The sequence below is a fragment of the Orcinus orca genome, chromosome 4, assembly GCF_937001465.1.
Source record: "Orcinus orca chromosome 4, mOrcOrc1.1, whole genome shotgun sequence".
Taxonomy (NCBI): domain Eukaryota; kingdom Metazoa; phylum Chordata; class Mammalia; order Artiodactyla; family Delphinidae; genus Orcinus; species Orcinus orca.
The window spans coordinates 22,740,859-22,766,480 of NC_064562.1; the positions used below are offsets into that span (position 1 = coordinate 22,740,859).

At 43.8% G+C, this 25,622-nt stretch overlaps 1 protein-coding gene across 3 annotated transcripts in view; it reads right to left on the bottom strand.

The window, feature by feature from the left end:
- Nucleotides 1–25,622, bottom strand: part of MAML3 (mastermind like transcriptional coactivator 3) — a 622,841-nt gene that overhangs the window by 179,942 nt on the left and 417,277 nt on the right. For all 3 annotated transcript variants that reach the window (XM_049708996.1, XM_033402243.2, XM_004263581.4), the window contains one exon: nt 6–1,514. In XM_049708996.1, the coding sequence (XP_049564953.1) occupies nt 6–1,514 (1,509 nt within the window). The remainder of the gene's footprint in view (nt 1–5; nt 1,515–25,622) is intronic.

Genomic DNA, 25,622 nt, shown 5'->3' on the forward strand with positions numbered 1-25,622 from the left:
CTTACCTGACCGTGGGATGGAAGCGCCGGGTAAGCCATGGGCTGATTCATCACTCCCTTCTGCTTGATGAGAAGCATGCGTTTCTGGTCCTCACTCAGGTGTGCCCTGGGGGCCTGGAGCTGCGGCTGTGGCTGCGGGGGCTGCTGCTGGATGTAGGGCATCAGGGGGTTTTTGCCGGGGTTGGCCATCGGGGGCGTCATCCTCTGACTCAAGTCTGCATTAAAATGGGTCAGAGGCTTAGTGTTGCCGTAAGTAAGAATACTGTGCTGTTTGTTTGAGGAGTTTGTACCCAGGTTATTTGGCTGTTGATTGATCATATTCATGTGATTCTGAGGGAGGTAGTTATTCATGGTCGTCTTCTGCAGATTGTTGGCCATCGGAGGCACTATAGGATTTTGGTTGTTAAAGGCTTGGGGGTACATCATTGGGCTATTTGGTTTTTCCGCAGTGAAAGCTGCCCCGTAGGGACTGGATGGAGGCCCTAAAGGAGACCAACTTGCAGTCTGATTTGCGTGTTGCTGCTGCTTCTGCTGCATGAGTTTGGCCCTTTGCTGTTGCTGGGCCGCCATCTGCTTGAGCTGCTCAGCCGGAGATAGCTCAGAGCCGGGCACAGCCCCAGGCCCCGACCCTGAACCAGCCACTGGCACGGCGGCCGGATTAAGGAGATAACCATTCCCAGGCCGAGGGGGAGCCTGGCCTGGAGTGTGGGCTTGGTTTGGAGTTTGAGGGGACTGGACAGCACAGTTTGCTGGGGAGCCGGCAGGGTTGGGGGCTGCGGGAGTGCTGGCCACGGAAGGTAAACTGGTGGCCGTGGAGACAGTAGAAAAGGGAGGGCCAGAAGAAGAAGGCCGGGCCTGGGGAGAGCCCATGGAGACGTGTGCAAAAGGAGAGTGAGATGATGGGTCACTCTTCGCGCTGGAGCTCTCCTGGGAGACGGGGGTCTCCGTGGCCGGCTGTGAGAACTCTGGTTCCTTCTTCTCTTCAAAGTCTTCGTTGAACAGGTCCTGTATGTCATCTTCAGGAACTGTGTTGGCCAGTTCATCTATTAATTCTTGCCACTCCTGATCATTCAGGTTAATGTCTGAGAACAGCTTGTTCTGATTCGAAAGAGACGTTTCTGATGTGTCTATGCAAGTAGGGTCATCTAGAGGTTCTTGTTTGAGGTCCTTGCTCTGCAAGATGGTGAAGCTGTCCTCCAGGTCACTGCAACCATTCACAGGAATTTTAAGTTCTGGGAGTCTCCCATTCTTACTCAGATCTTCCAGAAGCCCAGGAGTGTGAGTCCCACTGTTCTGCAAGGGCAAAGAAGGCTTCAGGTCAAGTTGGTGAAGAGGAGAAGCTGAAGACAGTGGCATATTGTTGGGCAAATTGTTGATGGCTTCCATCCCTGTAGGAATGTCCTTTCGTATTCGCTTGCTAGTTGGAGAAAAACTCCCATCACAAGCACCATTCTGCTGGTCTCCATTAAGGGGTGATCGGGCTCCTTCCAACTTCCTTTTCACAGTCTCTTGGAGCTGGAAAAGAAACAGGAAAGAGAATGACTAAATCTCCAAGTCATGGTTTACTTACTCATTAAGCATGGTGGTATGCATCGCGACGAACTCATTTTTAAATGGTTTAGAACACATCAGAAAGATGTTATACTTCTAATTTCAAAATTGGCCAGGCTTCAATTCAAATTCTATGGGAAAAGGTTTTGCCCAAAAGCAGCGCTCACACGGCTAAGAGATAGAAAGCAAACTAAAGACTGGAGGGTAGAACAAAAGGAAAGAAAGAGTTAAGGCAATAACTCTCCTATTGGGAAGCATCGTCGTATTATTATTTTTCAAATGAATGCTACGTGTGAGACTTGGACCAAAATGTGTCATGCTCTAGAAAGGTGCTAAAACCTATCTTAAGTTCTTGTCGCATCTGACTTGAGAACGTTAAGGAATTAAATCAACAATACTTTAAAGAACACTGAAAATCCTCTAAGATTACGGAATTTAACACATTTACTGAATAACACAGAAATGAAGATTAATGGTTAACATAACCAGAAACTTCGTTTTGGTTCTTATTTTACTTGACCTCCCAGCACTTTGTGACACAGTAGCCTGCTCTGTTCTAAAAGTGTGCTTCCATGGGTTTCCACGATACCACACTTTTCTGGATTTCCTTCGTTCTTTCCATCTGTGCTTTCTCAGTCTCTTATGTATTCTTCTTTCACTCTCCTAAGTGCTGGGATTCTTCATTGTTTGGTCTTAAGCTTCCTTCTGCTTCCAAGGCACAGTACATGTTGTTTTCTTTTCTTGGAACATACTTCTCCCCTTCCCTTGGTAATAGCTACTCATCTTCCAGGTTGTAGCTTAGACTTCACTTCCTCTAGGAAATCTTCTCTCACATCCCTTCATCCCAACTACAATAGGTACCTCCTTTGACCCACCTGCACTGGGTTGGAAATCCTGGAATACGTTTTTCCAAGCAACCTCTACTTCCCCATCATAGCTTCTACCATACTTTGGGGCAATTGCTTAAGTGTCTGTTTAGTGAGCTCCAAGAAGGACTACGGCTAACTTGCTTACTGTGTGTCTGTGGGGCTGCAGGTAGTGTTCAGTTCAAGTTCATAGCAGTGGTTAAGAGTGGCAAAAATGAATGATTCTATTGTTTAATTCACAGGGGCTGAAGGAGGTGAGCTTGGATCAGAGCAGGAGGCAACTCCATTGACATTAAAGAATGCTTGACTTTGAGCTTCTACATTCCTGGTAATGGAATCTCTCACCCTGGAGAGTGTTGTGTCCATTTAACTGGACTCCTTTGAAAAGCCCGGGGGAAACGCTTGGTGGATGACGACAAAGGGAAGGCAAACTGGGTTAGACAGAGGTTTCAGTAACTTTGCAGAGCTGAAGGTACAAGGCAGAGTGACCTGGGGAAGGAGGGAAGAGGCAGAAGAGCCCCCCTTGGGCACTCTCCTATCCTTGCCAGAGGGGTTGCGTATCTCAGGAGCAAGGGGGGAGAGGGGCAGGCTCCCCTCTGACGCCGCACTCACACATGGAACTGGGAAGGCTCCCCAGGCGCCACCTGTAGAATAAAACCCTTCCGGAGACAATCTGGGGGATTCTAAGAAGTGCTACTGTATTGCCTTTCGCTCATAAGTAGAGAATTCCATTTTAAAAGGAAACAAAAGAGGTTCTTAAGTAAAAATCCAGTGGAACCCTTGCTCCTAAAACTTTCTATTTTTAATCACCAAGCATTCTGTAGTTGCTTGGTAGGTGTTCCTGAAGTTCCGAAAACAAGGCCCCAACTGGGACACACTGGGATTTGACTTCAAACAAGATCTGGCTCAATCCATCATCTTAGGTAGAACCTGCTAGAAAATTACGTTATTTATTGAACAAACCAGGAAACCGTGGTTCTGATCGTAGATATGGCAGATACTTGAATGTAGCTCCAACACACAGTGGCAAGTTCAGATATGACAGCTTCAGGGTCTAAAGGAAGTAAAGCTCGGGGCCCTCGGCACCTCCTGCAGGGATGTTAAACTTAAAAAAACAGGCACTTGTCTTAAAAATGAACCTGACTTTATTTTTAAAACTACAGGTCCACAATTCTGTTCTAGGCCATGAAATGGACGGGGCAGGATGGAGAAATAAAGGCAAATGCTCTGTTTGTTCCACTGGAAAACAGTGGTGGCCGAGACCATGGAGACAGACAGGTCTGGCTGGGAACACCAAGCCTCACCTCTTATCAGCAGAGCAGGCCTAGGTGGGTGAGTCAGAATAGGGCAGTAGCACAGGGAGATCAGCTCGGTGCTTTGTGACCACCTAGAGGGGTGGGATAGGGAGGGTGGGAGGGAGACGCAAGAGGGAGGGGATATGGGGATATACGTATATGTATAGCTGATTCACTGTGTTATACAGCAGAAACTAACACACCATTGTAAAGCAATTATACTCCAATAAAGATGTTAAAAAAAAAAAAAAGGAATAGTAACACAGAACAGTAATAGTAACAGTAACACAGAAACAGCCCTACTGGCCCTGGAGTTAGAAAGCCTGGCTTCAAACCCAAGAACCCCTACCTAAGAGTTAATACATATAAATATTATCTGGTACTTCATAAATGTTAGCTACGATACCCTCCATTAGAAAGTGAGTTACATGAAGGTAGGGATTTTTCTGCTTTACTCCACTACTGGGCCCCTAGTAGCTCAAAGTAGATAATAAATACATGTTGAATGAATGAATCCTGGAAAACTTATTTAAACTCTCCTAAGCTTTGGATGCCTCCTTATCTGTAAAATGGGTTAATAACATCTAGCTCCTATAGTTACTGTGAGGATGAACTTAAATGAAGTAATATGGAAAGCACTTAGCTTCATGTCTGGTATCGTGTAAGCACCCACTAAGCCTTAGCTATTACTATTTTAAAAACACAATTAAAATTTTTTAAAATGCAGTGATATCAATAGTCACAACTGCAGCTGAGATAGATTAGTTTCTGGATCTCTAAATACAAATAGGTAAAATGATAATACTTCTGTTCCCTAGCCTGCAAAAGCCTAACGTTTTCCAAGCACCTTGTATAGCTTTTTAAATATGAACAACAAAAGATCAAATTTGCAATTCAAGCCTGAGTCCAAGTGCTAATGTATTTGTGTCCTAGATTGTGGAACAGCACTGGATGGTTGAGGTTCAAATCAAATACATTTCCAGGATGCAACCTGAATGGAGCTACTGCGTATTTCCTTTTCCTTCAGGGCCATTGCTGGCCCCTTTAACCCAAATCTTGACATATATTTCCTGTACCAGCGTTGGAAATATAAGAAAGACATCATGGAAGATACACTGAAACCATGTTATAGTTTTTAGTTGTATCCAAAATAGCAGAGCCATCTAAGCATCCCTCCTGTGTCTCATCATCCTTTGCTAGTCTAACTCTCTCCTGATTCTCTCTTGGGAGATAGACGGAGAGTGGGCAGGAGGAGATAGGACCTGCGGGCTGAGGAACTTGCAAGCACTGTGCTCAGTAAGCATGAGAACGGGGCAATGTCCTGGGGACGCCCCATCCCCGCAAGGATTCAGGTCAGGGTCTCATCCCGAAGAGCCTTATCTCAGGAAGTCCCTGGCCCTTCTGCCTCCCAAAGCTGGAAGCCTCCTTAGTACAATCTGTGCTCTTGTGGAAGGATCACAGGAACTCTTGACCGAACTTCAGCTTCCTTGTGCCGGTATTCTTGTATTATTACATACACATGTCTTCTCCCATTAAGGGAGGCTGTGGTGCCAGGAGCTGAAGTTGCTGTCCATCCCCTGCCTAGTACAATGGGGGCCGCTCTCATGTGCCAGTTACTCTAAGGGAAACCATTCCTCCTCCACAGTGGCTCCAGCACGAGTCTCTCGCCTATAGTGTGGCTTGATGGCTTGTGTTTCTGTCAAACTGTGTGTGTATGTGTGTGTGTGTGTGTGTGAGAGAGAGAGACAGAGAGAGAGAGATAGAGAGAGAGACTTAGAGGCAGGGAGATACAGAATGGGTTTGGGAGTGGTGATATGACACCCAGACCAGTAGTAATAAGAACAGCTGTGCCTTTGGGGTTCTAAAGCACTTTTACATAGGATCGTATATTATCCTCATAGCAGATCTTTGGGGCGGGTCATGTGCTGGTCTGATGGTTCAACAGAGAAAAGGGCAGTGTTTCGGAGGAGGTGGAATGGGGAGGGTGGATGGCACCCAGAACGAGGAGGCACATGGCTAAGATAGCTAGGCCTCTGCGGACATTCCCAGCAGATTCTAACGGGGCCCCTGGGCCAGTGTGTCCATGATGAAGATATTCTTTCTTCCTTTAGACTCTAGTGCTAGTAAGTTAAAAAAAAAAAAAAAACAACAAAACTCTCATTGACTTGTCCCAGACTTTGAATGAAATTGGGGAGAATCACGGAGCTTGGGAAGAAAAATGATGGTCCTACTATTAACATAATGAAGATTTTAGGATAGACGATATTGGGGCTAACTATGAGATTCCTGTCTCTTACTCCTAATGATTCTAAAAGGTGGGTAGGATTTATCAGAACCACTTACAGAGGAGAAACTTTAGGTACAGTGAGATTAAGCACTGTGTCCCAGATTACAGAGCTGCGGGTTGGGGGGAAGGGCGGGTGCTCAACCTGGATTCAAATTCAGACTCAGGTGTGACTGCATGGCCCACACTCCTGATTCATGCGGGCGGTGAAGCACAGTCATGCCTTCGTCAATGGCCCTGGGCTCCCATGCTAATCGTGATAAAGTTCTTTCAGACTGTTTTCAGGACTCATCCTTACTTGATTCCACCCTCTCCCCACCATCCCAAACCAGTTACACTTTGAGGACTATCTGTTCTTATCCTTAACGATTTTTATTCTCATTTTCCACCCCCGATGCCACTACCTTGGTTCAGATCATCAACACTGCTCTCATGATTTCTGTAGCAGCTCTTGACTAGCCTCTCTGCTCCAGTCTTGCCTCTTCTCTAACCGATTCTCTGTGTTGTGGCTGTGATTTTCTTTATAAAATGTGGACCCAGGGCTTCCCTGGTGGTGAAGTGGTCGAGAGTCCGCCTGCCGATGCAGGGGACGCGGGTTCGTGACCTGGTCCAGGAAGATCCCACATGCCGCGGAGCGGCTGGGCCCATGAGCCATGGCCGCTGAGCCTGCGCGTCCAGAGCCTGTGCTCCGCAACGGGAGAGGCCACAGCGGTGAGAGGCCCGCGTACCGCAAAAAAAAAAAAAAAAATGTGGACCCATTCTTCACTTGCAGCTCCTCTGGAGCTGTCTGCTGTCGTCAGCATCATCTAAGGCTCACACACCGACCCTCCACAACTTGATCCTCACTCCCTGCTTGCCTCTCCAGTCTCAGCTGTCACCTCCAACCTTCTTCCCCTCCACTGGCCCTCCAACACCAAGCAACTCTAAACCTTCAGTTACACTTAATGATTTGCCATAGTCGGGATGCATGGCATTTGTTCTCTGTCTCTCCGAGTCTTTGTATATGTTATGCTCTCACCCAACTTCTTCACCCGACCAATTCTATTCGTCCATCACCATTCAGTTTAGACATTACGTTCTATACAGTCTCTCTTGACAGCCCCTCCCCACACCTTCAAATCTTGGAGACCCTCTATGTGCTCCCAAGGCATCCTCGTACACATCATACCATAACGGCTTGCCTTTTCCTTCATAAGACTGTACGAATGAATGAAAACTATAAAGATTTCTCAAACAACCACACTCAGTTTGTGTAACAAGATCCCTAAAGCAGGCATTTGAAAATGTTGGCCTGTATGATGTTTAATGACAATTGAATAAGTGTACAATTTATTTTGGTTATTTTAAAATGCTGGAGATGGCTCATAGACTGTACCTTCCGTAAGATTTTTGAGGACTCTAAGGGTCCAGGAAACCTATGCTGAGACCAACTCAAGAGCATATGAAGAGCATCGTGGAAAGGAAAAGTGAACCTGAAACCCAGAGACTTTATATAACATTACCAAGGTCAAGTGTTTTGACATGGATGTGAACTCAAAATGCTGGATGTTTTCATAGTTGAATTGTAAATTTCCTTACAAAGGTTTCAACTGGTTTTCACCTGCCAAAGCACCCCCTCCAACCAAAAGTGTGAGTGAACTTCCTTCACCAAATATTAGAGACTCAAGTATTTCCCAAGAATTAAAGATCCATTGGAATCTCAGCCTGCAGATGCTATAACTAATTTAGAGGCTCCAAGAGAACATTCTGGTCATTCTGATCTGCTCTGGTCAAACCAAAAGATGATTTGGTTTAACGATATCAATTTTCATATGGTTATTTTCTTCTCATTCGACCAGCAGATAATAAGCATATGAAGACACAGATAATTTTTTCTTAACATCTTTATTGGAGTATAATTGCTTTACAATGGTGTGTTAGTTTCTGCTTTACAACAAAATGAATCAGTTGTATATATACATATCTTCCCATATCTCTTCCCTCCCACCCTCCCTATCCCACCCCTCCAGGCGGTCACAAAGCACCGAGCTGATCTCCCTGTGCTATGCGGCTGCTTCCCACTAGCTATCTACCTTACGTTTGGTAGTGTATATATGTCCATGCCTCTCCCTTGCTTTGTCACACCTTACCCTTCCCCCTCCCCATATCCTCAAGTCCATTCTCTAGAAGGTCTGTGTCTTTATTCCTGTCTTACCCCTAGGTTCTTCAGGACATTTTTTTTCTTAAATTCCATATATATGTGTTAGCATACGGTATTTGTCTCTTTCTGACTTACTTTCTAACTCTGTATGACAGACTCTAGGTCTATCCACCTCATTACTAATAGCTCAATTTCGTTCCTTTTTATGGCTGCGTAATATTCCATTGTATATATGTGCCACATCTTCTTTATCCATTCATCCAATGATGGACACTTAGGTTGTTTCCATCTCCGGGCTATTGTAAATAGAGCTGCAATGAACATTTTGGGAAATGACTCTTTTTGAATTATGGTTTTCTCAGGGTACATGCCCAGTAGTGGGATTGCTGAGTCATATGGTACTTCTATTTGTAGTTTTTAAAGGAACCTCCATACTGTTCTCCACAGTGGCTGTATCAATTTACATTCCTACAAACAGTGCAAGAGGGTTCCCTTTTCTCCACACCCTCTCCAGCATTTATTGTTTGTAGATTTTTTGATGATGGCCATTCTGACTGGTGTGAGATGATATCTCATTGTAGTTTTGATTTGCATTTCTCTAATGATTAGTGATGTTGAGCATTCTTTCATGTGTTTGTTGGCACTCTGTATATCTTCTTTGGAGAAATGTCTATTTAGGTCTTCTGCTCATTTCTGGATTGGGTTGTTTGTTTTTTTGTTATTAAGCTGCATGAGCTGCTTATAAATTTTGGAGATTAATCCTTTGTCAGTTGCTTCATTTGCAAATATTTTCTCCCATTCTGAGGGTTGTCTTTTGGCCTTGTTTATGGTTTCCTTTGCTGTGCAAAAGCTTTGAACTTTCATTAGGTCCCATTTGTTTATTTTTGTTTTTATTTCCATTTCTCTAGGAGGTGGGTCAAAAAGGATCTTGCTGTGATTTATGTTATAGAGTGTCCTGTCTATATTTTCCTCTAAGAGTTTGAGAGTTTCTGGCCTTACATTTAGGTTTTTAATCCATTTTGAGCTTATTTTTGTGTATGGTGTTAGGGAGTGATCTAATCTCATACTTTTACATGTACCTGTCCAGTTTTCCCAGCACCACTTATTGAAGAGGCTGTCCTTTCTCCACTGTACATTCCTGCCTCCTTTATCAAAGATAAGGTGACCATATGTGTGTGGGTTTATCTCTGGGCTTTCTATCCTGTTCCATTGATCTATCTTTCTCTTTTTGTGCCAGTACCATACTGTCTTGATTACTGTAGCTTTGTCTGAAGTCAGGAAGCCTGATTCCTCCAGCTTCGTTTTTTGTTCTCAAGATTGCTTTGGCTATTCGGGGTCTTTTGTGTTTCCATACAAATTGTGAAATTTTTTGTTCTAGTTCTGTGAAAAATACCAGTGGTAGTTTGATAGGGATTGCATTGAATCTGTAGATTGCTTTGGGTAGTAGAGTCATTTTCACAATGTTGATTCTTCCAATCCAAGAACATGGTATATCTCTCTATCTATTTGTATCATCTTTAATTTCTTTCATCAGTGTCTTATAATTTTCTGCATACAAGTCTTTTGTCTCCTTACGTAGGTTTATTCCTAGATATTTTATTCTTTTTGTTGCAATGGTAAATGGGAGTGTTTTCTTGATTTCATTTTCAGATTTTTCATCATTAGTGTATAGGAATGCCAGAGATTTCTGTGCATTAATTTTGTATCCTGCTACTTTACCAAATTCATTGATTAGCTCTAGTAGTTTTCTGGTAGCATCTTTAGGATTCTCTATGTATAGTATCATGTCATCTGCAAACAGTAACAGCTTTACTTCTTCTTTTCCGATTTGGATTCCTTTTACTTCCTTTTCTTCTCTGACTGCTGTGGCTAAAACTTCCAAAATTATGTTGAATAAGAGTGGTGAGTGGGCAACCTTGCCTTGTTCCTGATCTTAGTGGAAATGCTTTCAGTTTTTCACCATTGAGGACGATGGTGGCTGTGGGTTTGTCATATATGGCCTTGACTATGTTGAGGAAAGTTCCCTCTATGCCTACTTTCTGGAGGGTTTTTATCATAAATGGGTGTTGAATTTTGTTGAAAGCTTTCTCTGCATCTATTGAGATGATCATATGGTTTTTCTCCTTCAATTTGTTAATATGGTGTATCACGTTGATTGATTTGCATATATTGAAGAATCCTTGCATTCCTGGAATAAACCCCACTTGATCATGGTGTATGATCCGTTTAATGTGCTGTTGGATTCTGTTTGCTAGTATTTTGTTGAGGATTTTTGCATCTATGTTCATCAGTGATATTGGCCTGTAGTTTTCTTTCTTTGTGACATCCTTGTCTGGTTTTGGTATCAGGGTGATGGTGGCCTCATAGAATCAGTTTGGGAGTGTTCCTCCCTCTGCTATATTTTGGAAGAGTTTGAGAAGGATAGGTGTTAGCTCTTCTCTAAATGTTTGATAGAATTCGCCTGTGAAGCCATCTGGTCCTGGGCTTTTCTTTGTTGGAAGATTTTTAATCACAGTTTCAATTTCAGTGCTTGTGATTGGTCTGTTCATATTTTCTATTTCTTCCTCATTCAGTCTTGGCAGGTTGTGCATTTCTAAGAATTTGTCCATTTCTTCCAGGTTGTCCATTTTAGTGGCACAGAGTGGCTTGTAGTAATCTCTCATGATCTTTTGTATTTCTGCAGTGTCAGTTGTTACTTCTCCTTTTTCATTTCTAATTCTATTGAATTGAGTCTTCTCCCTTTTTTTCTTGATGAGTCTGGCTAATGGTTTATCAATTTTGTTTATCTTCTCAAAGAATCAGCTTTTAGTTTTATTGATCTTTGCTATCATTTCCTTCATTTCTTTTTCATTTATTTCTGATCTGATCTTTACGATTTCTTTCCTTCTGCTAACTTTGGGTTCTTTTTGTTCTTCTTTCTCTAATTGCTTTAGGTGCAAGGTTAGGTTGTTTATTCGAGATGTTTCCTGTTTCTTAAGGTAGGATTGTATTGCTATAAACTTCCTCTTAGAACTGCTTTTGCTGCATCCCATAGATTTTGGGTCGTCGTGTCTCCATTGTCATTTGTTTCTAGGTATTTTTTGATTTCCTCTCTGATTTTTTCAGTGATCACTTCGTTATTAAGTAGTGTATTGTTTAGCCTCCATGTGTTTGTATTTTTTACAGATCTTTTCCTGTAACTGATATCTAGTCTCATAGCGCTGTGGTCGGAAAAGATATTTGATACAATTTCAATTTTCTTAAATTTACCAAGGCTTGATTTGTGACCCAAGATATGATCTATCCTAGAGAATGTTCCATGAGCACTTGAGAAAAATGTGTATTCTGTTGTTTTTGGATGGAATGTCCTACAAATATCAATTAAGTCCATCTTGTTTAATGTATCATTTAAAGCTTGTGTTTCCTTATTTATTTTCATTTTGGATCATCTGTCCATTGGTGAAAGTGGGGTGTTAAAGTCCCCTACTATGAATGTGTTACGGTCGATTTCCCCTTGTATGGCTGTTAGTATTTGCCTTATGTACTGAGGTGCTCCTATGTTGTGTGCATAAATATTTACAATTGTTATATCTTCTTCTTGGATCGATCCCTTGATCATTATGTAGTGTCCTTCTTTGTCTCTTCTAATAGTCTTTATTTTAAACTCTATTTTATCTGATATGAGAATTGCCACTCCAGCTTTCTTTTGGTTTCCATTTGCATGAAATATTCCATCCCCTTACTTTCAGTCTGTATGTGTCCCTAGGTCTGAAGTGGGTCTCTTGTAGACAGCAAATATATGGGTCTTGTTTTTGTATCCATTCAGCCAATCTGTGTCTTTTGGTGGGAGCATTTAGTCCATTTACATTTAAGATAATTATCGATATGTATGTTCCTATTCCCATTTTCTTAATTGCTTTGGGTTCGTTATTGTAGGTCTTTTCCTTCTCTTGTGTTTCTTGCCTAGAGAAGTTCCTTTAGCAGTTGTTGTAGAGCTGGTTTGGTGGTGCTGAACTCTCTCAGCTTTTGCTTATCTGGAAAAGTTTTAATTTCTCCATCAAATCTGAATGAGATCCTTGCTGGGTAGAGTAATCTTGGTTGTAGGATTTTCTCCTTCATCACTTTAAATATGTCCTGCCACTCCCTTCTGGCTTGCAGAGTTTCTGCTGAAAGATCAGCTGTTAACCTTATGGGGGTTCCCTTGTGTGTTATTTGTTTTTTTTCCCTTGCTGCTTTTAATATGTTTTCTTTGTATTTAATTTTTGACAGTTTGATTAATATGTGTCTTGGCGTGTTTCTACTTGGATTTATCCTGTATGGGACTCTCTGTGCTTCCTGGACTTGATTAACTATTTCCTTTCCCATATTAGGGAAGTTTTCAACTATAATCTCTTCAAATATTTTCTCAGTCCCTTTCTTTTTCTCTTCTTCTTCTGGAACCCCTATAATTTGAATGTTGGTACTTTTAATGTTGTCCCAAAGGTCTGAGACTGTCCTCAGTTCTTTTCATTCTTTTTTCTTTATTCTGCTCTGCAGTAGTTATTTCCACTATTTTATCTTCCAGGTCACTTATCCGTTCTTCTGCCTCACTTATTCTGCTATTGATCCCATCTAGAGTATTTTTAATTTCATTTATTGTGTTGTTCATCGTTGTTTGTTTCATCTTTAGTTCTTCTAGGTCCTTGTTAAATGTTTCTTGCATTTTGTCTATTCTATTTCCAAGATTTTGGATCATCTTTACTATCATTATTCTAAATTCTTTTTCAGGTAGACTGCCTATTTCTTCTTCATTTGTTAGGTCTGGTGGGTTTTTATCTTGCTCCTTCATCTGCTGTTTTTCTGTCTTCTCATTTTGCTTATCTTACTGTGTTTGGGGTCTCTTTTTTGCAGGCTGCAGGTTTGTAGTTCCCGTTGTTTTTGGTGTCTGTCCCCAGTGGCTAAGGTTGGTTCAGTGGGTTCTGTAGGCTTCCTGGTGGAGGGGACTAGTGCCTGTGTTCTGGTGGATGAGGCTGGATCTTGTCTTGCTGGTGGGCAGGTCCACGTCTGGTGGTGTGTTTTGGGGTGTCTGTGGACTTACGATTTTAGGCAGCCTCTCTGCTAACGGGTGGCGTTGTGTTCCTGTCTTGCTAGTTGTTTGGCGTAGGATGTCCAGCACTGTAGCTTGCTGGTCGTTGAGTGAAGCTGGGTGCTGGTGTTGAGATGGAGATCTCTGGGAGATTTTCGCCGTTTGATATTATGTGGAGCTGGGAGGTCTCTTGTGGACCAGTGTCCTGAAGTTGGCTCTCCCTCCACAGAGGCACAGCACTGACTCCTGGCTGCAGCACCAAGAGCCTTTCATCCACACTCCTTAATCTGGGATGATTCGTTGTCTATTCATGTATTCCACAGATGCAGGGTACACCAAGTTGTTTGTGGAGCTTTTATCCACTGCTTCTGAGGCTGCTGGGAGAGATTTCCCTTTCTCTTCTTTGTTCTCACAGCCCTCAGGGTTCAGGTTTGGATTTGGATCTGCCTCTGCGAGTAGGTCGCCGGAGGGCGTCTGTTCTTCGCTCAGACAGGACGGGGTTAAAGGAGCTGCTGATTTGGCGGCTCTGGCTCACTCAAGCCGGGGCGGGGTAGGGGGGCACGGAGTGCGGGGGGGGGGGGGGAGGGGCACGGAGTGCGGGGGGGAGGGGCACGGAGTGCGGGGGGGGGAGGGGCACGGAGTGCGGGGCGGGCCTGCGGCGGCAGAGGCCTCCATGACGTTGCACCGGCCTGAGGCGCGCCGTGCCTTCTCCCGGGGGAGTTGTCCCTGGATCCCGGGACCCTGGCAGTGGCGGGCTGCACAGGCTCCCCGGAAGGGGGGTGTGGATAGTGACCTGTACTCGCACACAGGCCCCTTGGTGGCGGCAGCAGCAGCCTTAGCGTCTTATGCCCTTCTCTGGGGTCAGCGCTGTTAGCCGAAGCTCGCGCCCGTCTCTGGAGTTCCTTTAAGCGGCGCTCTTAATCCCCTCTCCTCGCGCACCACGAAACAAAGAGGGAAGAAAATGTCTCTTGCCTCTTCGGCAGGTCCATACTTTTCCCCGGACTTCCTCCCGGCTAGCCGTGGCGCACTAACCCCCTGCAGTGTTCACGCCGCCAACCCCAGTCCTCTCCCGGCGCTCCGACCGAAGCCCGAGCCTCAGCTCCCAGCCCCGCCCGCCCCGGCGGGTGAGCAGACAAGCCTGTCGGCCTGGTGAGTGTCGGTCGGCTCTGAACCTCTGTGCGGGAGTCTCCCCGCTTTGCCCTCCGCACCCCTGTTGCTGTGCTCTCCTCCGCGGCTCCGAAGCTTCCCCCTCCGCCACCTGCAGTCTCCGCCCACGAAGGGGCTTCCTAGCGTGTTGAAACCTTTCCTCCTTCCCAGCTCCCTCCCACTAGAGCCGGTCCCGTCCCTATCCTTTTGTCTCTGTTTATTCTTTTTTCTTTTGCCCTACCCAGGTATGTGGGGGGTTTCTTGCCTTTTGGGAGGTCTGAGGTCTTCTGCCAGCGTTCAGTGGGTGCTCTGCAGGAGTTGCTTCACGTGTAGATGTATTTCTGGTGTATCTGTGGGGAGGAAGGCGATCTCCGCGTCCTACTCCTCCGCCATCTTCCCGGAAGCCCCTCCTCCACACAGATAAATTTGATTTGCTTATTTAATGCATTTGATGAGTGACCCAGAATACTCATGTGTTAGATATTTTAATTAGTAGAATATGAATAGTGTGCGAAACAGTTCCCGAAGTGTCTTCTAGATTTAAGTGTTCTTATAAAGGATCTTTGGAGGTTTATTTAGAGGTTCAATCTTCTAGACCAGTGATTATCCGACTTTAAAGTGACTTGAGAGGCTGTTAAAAATGCAGGTTTCTTGGTGCTACTTTCTCAGTTTGATTTAGTTGCCCAAGGTAGGGCCCAGATTGGGACACACGCTGGCAGCACAGGCATCTAAAGAAATATAATAAAAACCTCTGATTTCTCTAAGGTAGTTGGTCTAGCATCCCCAGTTTTTAGAAGTTCTGATCTAGAAGAACAATTCTGTCGGAGTCCTGAAATTCTGAAGTTGTTTGTTTGATTAAAAAAATATACACCCACACAAACCCAACGTCAATATCAAATGTTCCTGAGTTGATTGGTGATACGCTGGGACAGCTCATCAACAGGACTAAGAAACAAAGCTCTAGACGGAGATATTTCAAAGCGCAGAGGATCTTGAATACTGCAGGAGCTCGCTGGATTTCTACAAGACTTTGCATGAAAACGTTTATTTTTTATCTTTTCATTCCTCATGAACTGAGGGTGTGCTGTATGCCTGTGTGCCAGGTGCAAAGGAATGGATTCATTCCCCAAAACAGAGACCACATCAGAAAGTGAACACATGTCAGCTATATATTGACAGAAGTTGAGTATGTTTGTTTAAAGGGGATCTACATGAAGGGTAGAACAACACACACAAAAAAGAGATCTCTTATCACAAATCCTGAAATACACCTTGTCAGCCTTATATACTCCTAAGATCATTTTAGAGAGAAAACAACTTTATTACATAATAAAAGTCATATGAATTTAAATACACACACACACACACACACACACACACACACACACACACACACAATTTCCCTGAGAGCCAAGAGTTTAAAACCTCTGCTTGTGACCATCCCAGGATAGATACAGATTCTCTGGACCTAGTCAGTAGGAAATGACGGGTCTCCGGAGCGGATGTCAGTTAAAAACCTCTGTTCTTGGGACTTCCCTGGTTGTCCAGTGGTTAGGACTCAGCGCTTTCACAGCCGTGTCCCCAGGTTCAATCCCTGGTCAGGGAACTAAGATACCACAAGCCTCGCGGCAGGGCCAAAACAAAACAAAACAAACAAAAAACAACAACAACAAAACTCTCTTCTGAAATGCTCCAGGAAGAAAAGGATCATCGCAGAAGGGGCCTTGCCCTCCTGGAAAGCATCTGAAACCTCAACTACAGAGGCCCAAGGGAATGCTGGGGTACTGCTGAAACCCCAGCCCAAGGGGAACAGGACCTTGAGTTTATTTTTATAAATGACCATGATCGTTTTCCTTTTTGCTATGAGCCAGATTTAAAACTCTGTTCCTAAGCAGTTTTAGGTATGTACACACAAGAGTGGGCATACCTCTTTTCAGTGTTTGGAACATGGATGCCCACCCAATTCCAGCTGCGAGCTGCCAAGATAAGAGACTCTTTAAAAGCATTTTAAATCTTTTGTGCGTGGCTGAATTTTTAGGGACGCTTTTATCCTTCAGTTATGCCTAAATTGAACCAACTTTATCCACAACAACACATTGAGAATGGATCATAAAACAACAGGAGCAGTGGCAATGAAGGTCCTTGACACTGAGAAACACTAAGTCCCAAGATCTCCTCAAATCTCCATATTTCCAAATACATGAATGTTCATAGAGGCTCTTGGCTTTCTCTCAGTTGAATGAATAAAGTATATGTTCATCACAAGTCACATGAATTCTGTGTACTTTTTATATCTGAACTAATGCGGTTTTTCACGTGCTCCATACATGTAGTCCAAACTGGTGTTTCAATGAATTTATTAGCTACTCATTAAAACCGAGACTGTTATCTCTGCAAATGCCAAGGTTATATGACTTTCAAATCTCCGCACATAGTTATCAGTAGAAAGCTCTAAACTTCGAAGTTTTTATTAGAGACTTTGGTTCACTGCTTACTAAATATTTCAAGATTGGCATTTAATATTGTAATTGGCTGAGAACTTCTAAAGTACCAGACATCACGCTAAAGGCTTTACCTGTATTACCTTGGTTAATCCTCACAATACCCCTATGACGAATGAGGAATGGGCTCAGAGAGGATGGTCATTTGTCCCAGGACACACAGCAGAGGCTTACTTGGTTCCATCTACCTCTCAAATCTGCGTTCTCACCTACTGTGCTATTCTGCATCTGATGACTCCTGTTCTGATCAAACACGAGCAAACCTTGCTTAGAAATTCTGGGAAAGTGTTTTAGACACCTGTGTCGTGACGGCCCTTAGGAGGATGTGTTCATGTTTTTGAGTCAGAGCTGCCCGATTCACAGAAAAGTGTTGTGTTCCTCTACAAAGAAGGATGTTACTCTGTAAATTTAGCATGTGTTTGAGAAGTGATGATAGCTGAAAACTTCAGGAGGGAGCAGATGTGTGCATCCCGGTGGCAGCTTCCTTTATTCAGTAGCTTTCTGTAGGAAAAACTCCGCTGAGATCTGCAGTTGCCAGTCGCTATCAGAATACAACAATCTGACACTGAACTGCTCTGTCTTTTCAGATACATAAACACACGCACACGCGCGCGCACACACATTACACTACATTTATTTTTAAGGACAAGAAACAATTTCCTTAGGAATATCTCCTACTAGAAGTCACGCATACTTTATCTACTCAAACACGCCTGTATGCGTGACCTTGTATTACAATCTGAAATTCCTAATGGCATTTTATTTAGAGCTGTAAAGAAATGACAGCGAAGGAGGTCAGGGAAGAAGAAGGGAAAACCATAGGGAGGAAGAGGGCAAATGAAAAGATCAGATCTCATCTACATCCTTCACAGCTGGAGACTTACACCGACAGCTCAGACCAAAGAACAGGCATATTGGGACGAAGCATGAGGTTTCAATCTGTTTATTTTCTGGGAGGAGGGAGGCGGGAGGAGAAATACTTCAGGAAGGCCGAGTACTTTTCTCTCCCTTGGGTAGGAATCAAGAATATTTTTATTTCAGTGTTTACTCAACATGTCCCTTCTTTTTCAACGAGAAATTCTCCTTTTTGTTTTTAGCCCTTTCCAGGAGTGCCTCCATGGCACTGAAGTCCCACACCAGTTCAAGGGACGCAAATAGCCCACTGTGCCTCGTCCTGACACAGCTGTTGAATAAAATCCCAGCACTTGCTATCTCCCTTTGGAAACAAAAGTATCGAAATAAGATCTCCTAGTCTATAAAAAGCCTCTTGTTTCCCTCAAAGAGGCAGGCGCTGTGCTTCCTCGGGCAGTTGAAGTTCACAGAAAGCAAAGGTAAGAGCTACCCTCCTGGAAGAGAATTCTCCATCTCTCTCTCCCTTTCACACAGGCGCAAACACATGCAGGCGCAGACACATGCACGCACACACACACACGCCATCTTAATGAGCAAACAGGACATTTTTCTTATTTCTGGATGGCATCTGACTCCCACACCTCCATTTCTTAGCAGGTTTTTACCCCAAAGCTGAAAGCTAAGGGACTTGCCTTCATTTGCCGGCAAAGGGATCGCCGTTATTTACATCTTTGGAGTAACTTTGTTCACAAATAGAAAACAAGGCTGGAGGAGAGGATTTTTGTCTCTAGGATGAATCCTCCGTGGGTGACGAGGCCCACGTGTAGAGAGGCGCTTTCTCACATTCAGGCAAACACGGGTATGATTTAACTGGCTCTGAGAATGTTCCAGTGGGCAGAGGCAGGCAGGGCACCACGCACTCAACCCATAAACAGCTGGGCTCCTAAGACTGTCGGCCGAGCTTTCATCTGTGGGGAGAAGCTGCTTGGCTTCATCCCACCAGCTGAAATTCATCTTTCAAAAGAAATTAGACGGAGGTACTGTTGTTATAGCAACAGTCAAAGTCACTTACACAACCTCTTCCCCACAGCCTGACTATGGCCAGTGATTTCAGTTATGCACAGGGAGTGACCGAGGCTGAGCCCGGGTGGACCCTTTCTCTGCCCTTTAAAGAGTGGAAGCCTAGATCTCCTATGTCCAATCTGAAGCTAGAAGACCAGATTCTTATGGTCCACAGAGTTCTCCCAGTCCTGAAAGTCGACGAGCAGAGAAGCTCAGAGAAAAACCTTTGCATCTGATGTTTTCATCTCTTGGGTAGGAACTGGACACGTGACCACTGAATTTCCTGGGGTTAACCACGTACTAGCGGTTTCAGAATGGGAATTTCCAGTGAGTTTGGTAATGTTGGCCATCACCACCACATTCTCAACTTTCGTCCTCCAGGAGTTTATTCTTGGGGGTGTGGAACTCCCAAAATAATAGCCTAGTCCAAGCCCCAGAAACAACAGTCAATTCCAAAATGCCCCTTTCTTGACAAAAATATACACCTATTACCCAACCTTTCTAGCAAATAACCTTCCCAGGCAGATGGCAACGTAACAGTCCACATTCACCCCAGAGGTACCCCAAGGTGGTAAAAATCTGTGAAGCCAGTGCTCACGATGAACGTGAACTGTGTCCTCCCCAAATCTGTATGTTAAAGCTCTGACCCCCAACAGCTCAGAACATGAGGGCGTCTGGAGATAGGATCTTTAATGAGGTCCTATGGGGGGCCCTCATCCAGTCTGATGGGTGTCCTTATAAAAAGAGGAAATTAGGACACAGATACCCACAGAAAGAAGACCATGTGAAGATACAGGGAGAAGACGGCCATGGACACGCCAAAGAGAGAGTTCTCAGAAGAAACCAACCCTGCCGACACCTTGATCTTGGACTTCTATTCTCCGACCTGTAAAGAAATGCATTCCTGAAGTTTCAGCCACCTAGCCTGTGTGCTACTTTGTTATGGCAAGCCCAACTAATAATCTGATTTAGACGTATCTCTGTCTTCTCAGTATCTTACACAGGTTAAGCACTCCATAACTATTTTAAAGGAAAATCTTGCACGGATGTGTTCACGCTGTGATTCCACTAACGGAACACCTACTGTGTGCCAAGTTCTAGATCAGGCACTAGGGTCTCGAGAGTGAACAAGATTCAGTCTCTGACCTCAGGAGCCTTCAGAGTGGAGGGGAAAGAAGCGGATGAACAAGGACAAGATAATTGGACATAGATGCCTGTGCTGTGGAAGCCCAAAAGAAGGGCGTGTTACTCAGTCCAGATGAGGTAAGGCTTCCTGGGGGGACTGGTATGTAAGCTGAGACGTGGAGGATTCAGAGTGAGGAGAAGAAAGCATGGCCTCTAAGTGAAACTCAAGTGGTAGCGTCTGGCTTGAGCCAGAGTGCAAGGGGGAGGCTGGAGAAGGGAGAGCTATACAGATCATGGAGGGCTTGTCTGCCATGTTAAGAAGTTTGGACTTTATCCAGACGCTCTGAGAGACACTGGAGGAAAAGGGGTCACTTGCAATGCTAACTTCTGATTTCACAGTGAGAGACACTGGTTGCAAAAGGTAAGGCATTTGAAGTGACCTGTATTAGTTTGCTAGGGCTGTCATAACAAAATACCACAGACTGGGAGGCTTAAACAACAGAAATGTTATTTTCTCACAGTTCTGGAGGTGGAGGTCCAAGATCAAGGAGTTGGCGAGTTGGGTTTCTCCTGAGGCCTCTCTCCTGGGCTTGCAGACAGCCACCTTCTCACTGTGTCCTCACATGGCCTTTCCTCCTGTGGGTGTGCATCCCTGATGTCCTTTTCTGTGTCCAAATTTTCTCTTCTCAGAAGGACACCAGTCAGATTGGATGAAGGCCTACCCTAACAGCCTCATTTTAACTTCATCACCTCTTAAAAGGTCCTATCTCCAGATACAGTCCCATTCTGAGGGCTTCAACATATGAATTTTGGGAGAAGACACTATTTCAGCCTATAACATGATCCAACATCATTCCCTGCATGGCTGATTAAGCCAATGGCTAAAGTCATCCTTTTTAAAAAAAAAAATTTACTTATTTTATTTATTTATTTTTGGCTACGTTGGGTCTTTGTTGCTGCACGCCAGCTTTCTCTAGTTGCGGCGAGCGGGGGCTACTCTTTGTTGCAGTGCGCGGGCTTCTCACTGCGGTGGCTTCTCTTGTTGCTGAGCACAGGCTCTAGGTGTGCAGGCTACAGTAGTTGTGGCTCGCGGGCTCTAGAGCGCAGGCTCAGTAGTTGTGGCACACGGGCTTAGTTGCTCCGCGGCATGTGGGATCTTCCCGGACCAGGGCTCGAACCTATGTCCCCTGCACTGGCAGGCAGATTCTTAACCACTGCGCCACCAGGGAAGTCCCTAAAGTCATCCTTAACTTATAAATGAATACAGCACACACTTGGTCTTGAAGCAAGTAGCTCAACAAATGCTATTTGGTACAGAGCTTAACAGCATATTTTTAAAAAAAGTGTTTGTCTCCCAATTTCAAACCCGAATTCAAAAGACACTTCATATCTGCCCCTGAACTATTAGCAAAGAAGTGTAGTCAGAGATGACTCCAAGCAAAGCCTCAGAAGTAGCCCGTCATGATTTAGAAGGCTCTGAAAAATGACCAGTTGTTCCCTTAAGTTTAGTAAATGTTACTTTACACTGATAATTCATGTGACCTCAGAGAGACACAGAGGGAAAACCGAGGCACCGAGAGACTAGGGCTACAACCTAACTCAGAAAGCACAAGGAATGATACAATTTCCTGCTCCAGCCCGATGCCCCGTGCAATAAATCACTTTGCCTGTAACAGATTCAGAGTTTGTCAACTTTCTGTTCAAATTGTGGTGCACTGTAAATGTACTGCAACAGTGTAGAGTCACAAGTATGTATTTCAGTGGTTTTATCTTTCTTACCTAGCCATCCAGATATTATTTATGCGGTTTCCATCATAACGCTACAGTTAAGTTTGCATAATATTTTCTGTAACCACCTACTTTTGCATGGTTATGGCTCTCTAAAGTCCCCTGGGACAGATTTTTTTTCACCTCGGTCTCAGTTCTGAAGTAAATTTTTTTGGTAACAACAAATGATGACTTTGGGGATATTTTGAAGTTATGTGAATGTAAAAAAGCAGAAAGGAGGATTTTTTTACTTCAATGAATATTTTGTTACCTCTTGTCCAATCGAACACCACAAATCAAAAAGAGCTGAACATAATAAAGGCATCAAGGAAGGCAGTGTAATAGATTTCACTGAAGACTGCCCACACTGCCAGATTTAACTAAATGAGGTTTGCATTCACATGCTTATCAGTATTTAAAAATACCCTGAGTGCACACAACCGAAAACGTCAGGAAGTTGAAAAGCAAAACTATGCATGTGGTGTTTTCCAGCTCTCACTGAAGCACGGCAATTAAACAAACTTAATTATGTGATCCGGCAGCAGTGCCTTAACCTCTCTGGACCTCCGTTTCCTCAATTGTAAAAGGAGAGGGCTGGACTACCAGATCGCCAAGGCTTGCTCCAGCTCTATTTAGACTCTGGATTCAAATCAGTGACTCACTTTCAGAATCACCCTGGAAGGCACTGTGAACTCAGAAGTGCAGCTGTATTTGGCAGGTAGTTACTGAGTAACTAAGAGCCTCATTTTAAGTCAGAGAGCAAGAATCCATTACACCCTTCTGCAAATGTTTCCTGGCTTTCGTAAATTAGAAACAAAAATTACACTAAATATTAAATCAGAGATCTTTTAAAAAACCAGAAACCCAAGGGTGTAAATCACATGGTTCATTTAAAAGAATTTCTCACTTTATGATGGTCTGCTTGGTATCAGGTACTGAGCTGGGTGCAGGAACAGGAAAGATGCAGAGGATCCTTGCTTTTAAAGAAATTCAGAGCCTGCTGCCATCTTCCTTTTGCTCCTAAGTATCTATTGGATACTTTCAGGAAATGCTCCTGTTGTGCTCGGTCGTTTGTCCGGACATAGACAACAGTGATGTTTCCATTCTGGTGACCAAAACTTGGTTAACTTTGCTAATTTACAGGATAATGCAAAGCTGCTTCTTCATTTCCACCATGAGTGATTTTTGAATAAATGATCTTAAATTACATGAAGAGTCAGTGGGTAACTGGTTACTGCACCAGGTTACAGGGAGAAGCTGTCCACATTTTCTGGGCATGGATCATCGTGTATTTCACCTAGAAGATGCAGATGGGTGTGGGTCTAATCATAGGCTTAGAGTCACGGGCCCTGGGTCCTAGAATCACTTCTCTCATGACCAAGCTGTGTGTTCTGTGGAAATCAGGTGACTATTCTCCACCTCCATTCTCTCCTGGACAAAATACTCTCTAAAAATCCCCTATAGATCTAACAGCCTAGAATTTTAATCTTTCTAGGTCAATTTGGATATAGTTGGAAGATGAGCCAACTGACATTTTAGGTTTCTTTTTAACCTTGTGGTTCTTTTCTAAAATATGTAACTAATTCCTAGATTTGAAAGAATGAAAAAGTTTGTGACTATCGCCGTTTCTAAATACATTGTGTAGTAAAACCTAATTCAATTCCTGCTAACTTTGCCTTTAGCTGTAACTTGGCTAAGGGCCAACCTGATATTTATCCTTATGTAAAAAAAAAGAGCTCACTATATAAAAGAATAGGTATAATAAAGATTATAAGGGGAATGCTTAAGCTACTTAAGACAGAAATGGGTTTCATGGACTCAAGGACTCAGGAGACTCAAATTTAAATAAACGATGGATACAGGTATTATGATTCCTTTTCATATATTAATTAAAGTAATTCCCGAGGATACTTGTTTACTAACAGTTTGATGGTCTAGTTTGAATTGCAGCTGTTACTTTTAAATATATCACAGGTAGTATATATTTACTACTATACTTCAGTTCTTCTCAATTTGGGCAACAGTTTGCCCAAATTAGTTTAAATTAGGGAGAGTCGACTGTATTCATAAACTCCTCATCTAAATGGCAGAAATGATGACTATAAAATTCATCTTAGCTTTGTTGGAATTCTGAAGCTTACCATTTAGTCGGAGACTCGTAAAGAATGAACACGGAATGATTAATGGCCATTGTTGAGTTCTTACAGCTGTAACTTATCAGAATATGTATACTCTAACACTGTACCCATGGTAATTATCTCATTACTATGAAGTGTCACAGACATGCATTATGCGAAGTACACGGTGAATCCCATTTAGCAATTTCTTTCTATGTTTAAAACCCCGAAGCTTAGTGTTCGCTAATAGTTGGAGCTTTGTATGCAAGTTGCGGGCTTATGCAAGAGAGTTGGGGGCTTTGCAGGGAATTGGGGGCTTAGCATGGGAGTCACGCACGTGAGCTGCAGATCCCAGGCAGAACCATCACCAGCTCTGTGCCTCTGGTCTCTCTTTGAAACTTTTCTACACCTTAATTTCTCATTTGAAAATGGGCATATTCGTGCATGACCCCTACTATACCTCATGGAAAGGATTAAGCAGATTAAGTCTATAAAACAGTGGGTCACTAGGAGGAAAGGCATTAACGAAATTACTCAGCACACTGCAGTGGTGACTTCTCCAACTGCATGAATATTTAATAAGCAGGTACACATAACACTTGACATTTCTGTGGAGCTTTTCATGCAAGCATCTTAACATCACTTAAGGAAAAAGAAATGCATGGCAACAATGATCAGAGATCTGAGAAGTGTCAGCTCATTGGCCAGAGAGGGTAGAGACACAGAAGCTTTGTTTCTAACACCAGAGTGTTCAAAAGGAGTAGGGCATCCAGATCCAGTTGTTATCACATAAACCTGAAGATAGGGCCTTAGAAATAAGGCGGTGTTTATTTGAGTCACCCATCCATACATCTGAGGTGGCCTGAACAACGTGAGAGCAAAAATTCCCAAAGAAAGTGAACACGTGGTTGGAGATGGGCCCTCTTTTTTAAATTAATTAATTAATTTTTTGGCTTTGTTGGGTCTTTGTTGCTGAGTGTGGGCTTTTCTCTGGTTGCGGCGAGCGGGGGCTACTCTTCGTTGTGGCACGCGGGCTTCTCACTGTGGTGGCTTCTCGTTGCGGAGCATGGGCTCTAGGCACACGGGCTTCAGTAGTTGTAGCACGTGGGCTCAGTAGCTGTGGCTCACAGGCTCTAGAGCACAGGCTCAGTAGTTGTGGCACACAGGCTTAGTTGCTCCGCGGCACATGGGATCTTCCCGGACCAGGGCTTGAACCTGTGTCCCCTGCATTGGCAGGCGGATTCTTAACAGTGCGCCTCCAGGGAAGCCCCGGGCCCTCTTAATTAGATGAGAGCAGTCAGCAAAGAGACAAAGAAACAGTATCAGTGAGAGATTAAAATAAAACATCAGGAAAGTAGGACAGAGCAAAGAAGAACAATTTGTGGTCAGATTTGTCATACCAGTTGCAGCTTTGAAATGAGACCTAAGAGACCATTAAATTAGTACCAGAGTAATTCAGTGGGAATCTAAGAAAGGGTTCCTCCAGGACACCCAGCAGCATCAATATCACCAGGGAACTTGAGGGAGATGCAAATTCTCGGCTAGTTCCCCAGACTTCTGATCAGAAACTCAGAAGGCGGGGCCCAGAGTCTGTTTCAATCAGCCCTCCAAGTGATTCTCCTGGGCTGAGAATCCTTGTTCAAGAACAGTGCAGCCTGTCCAGCAGAACTTGCTGAGAGGATGGAGATGTTCCGTATCTACGTTATCCAATACATTAGTCTCAAGCTGCATGTGGCTGTTGTGTACTTGAAATGTGGCTAGTGCTACTGAGGAACCAATTTTTAAATTTTGTTCATTTTAATTAAATTTAAAAGAGCTGGGCTTCCCTGGTGGCACAGTGGTTGAGAATCTGCCTGCCGATGCAGGGGACATG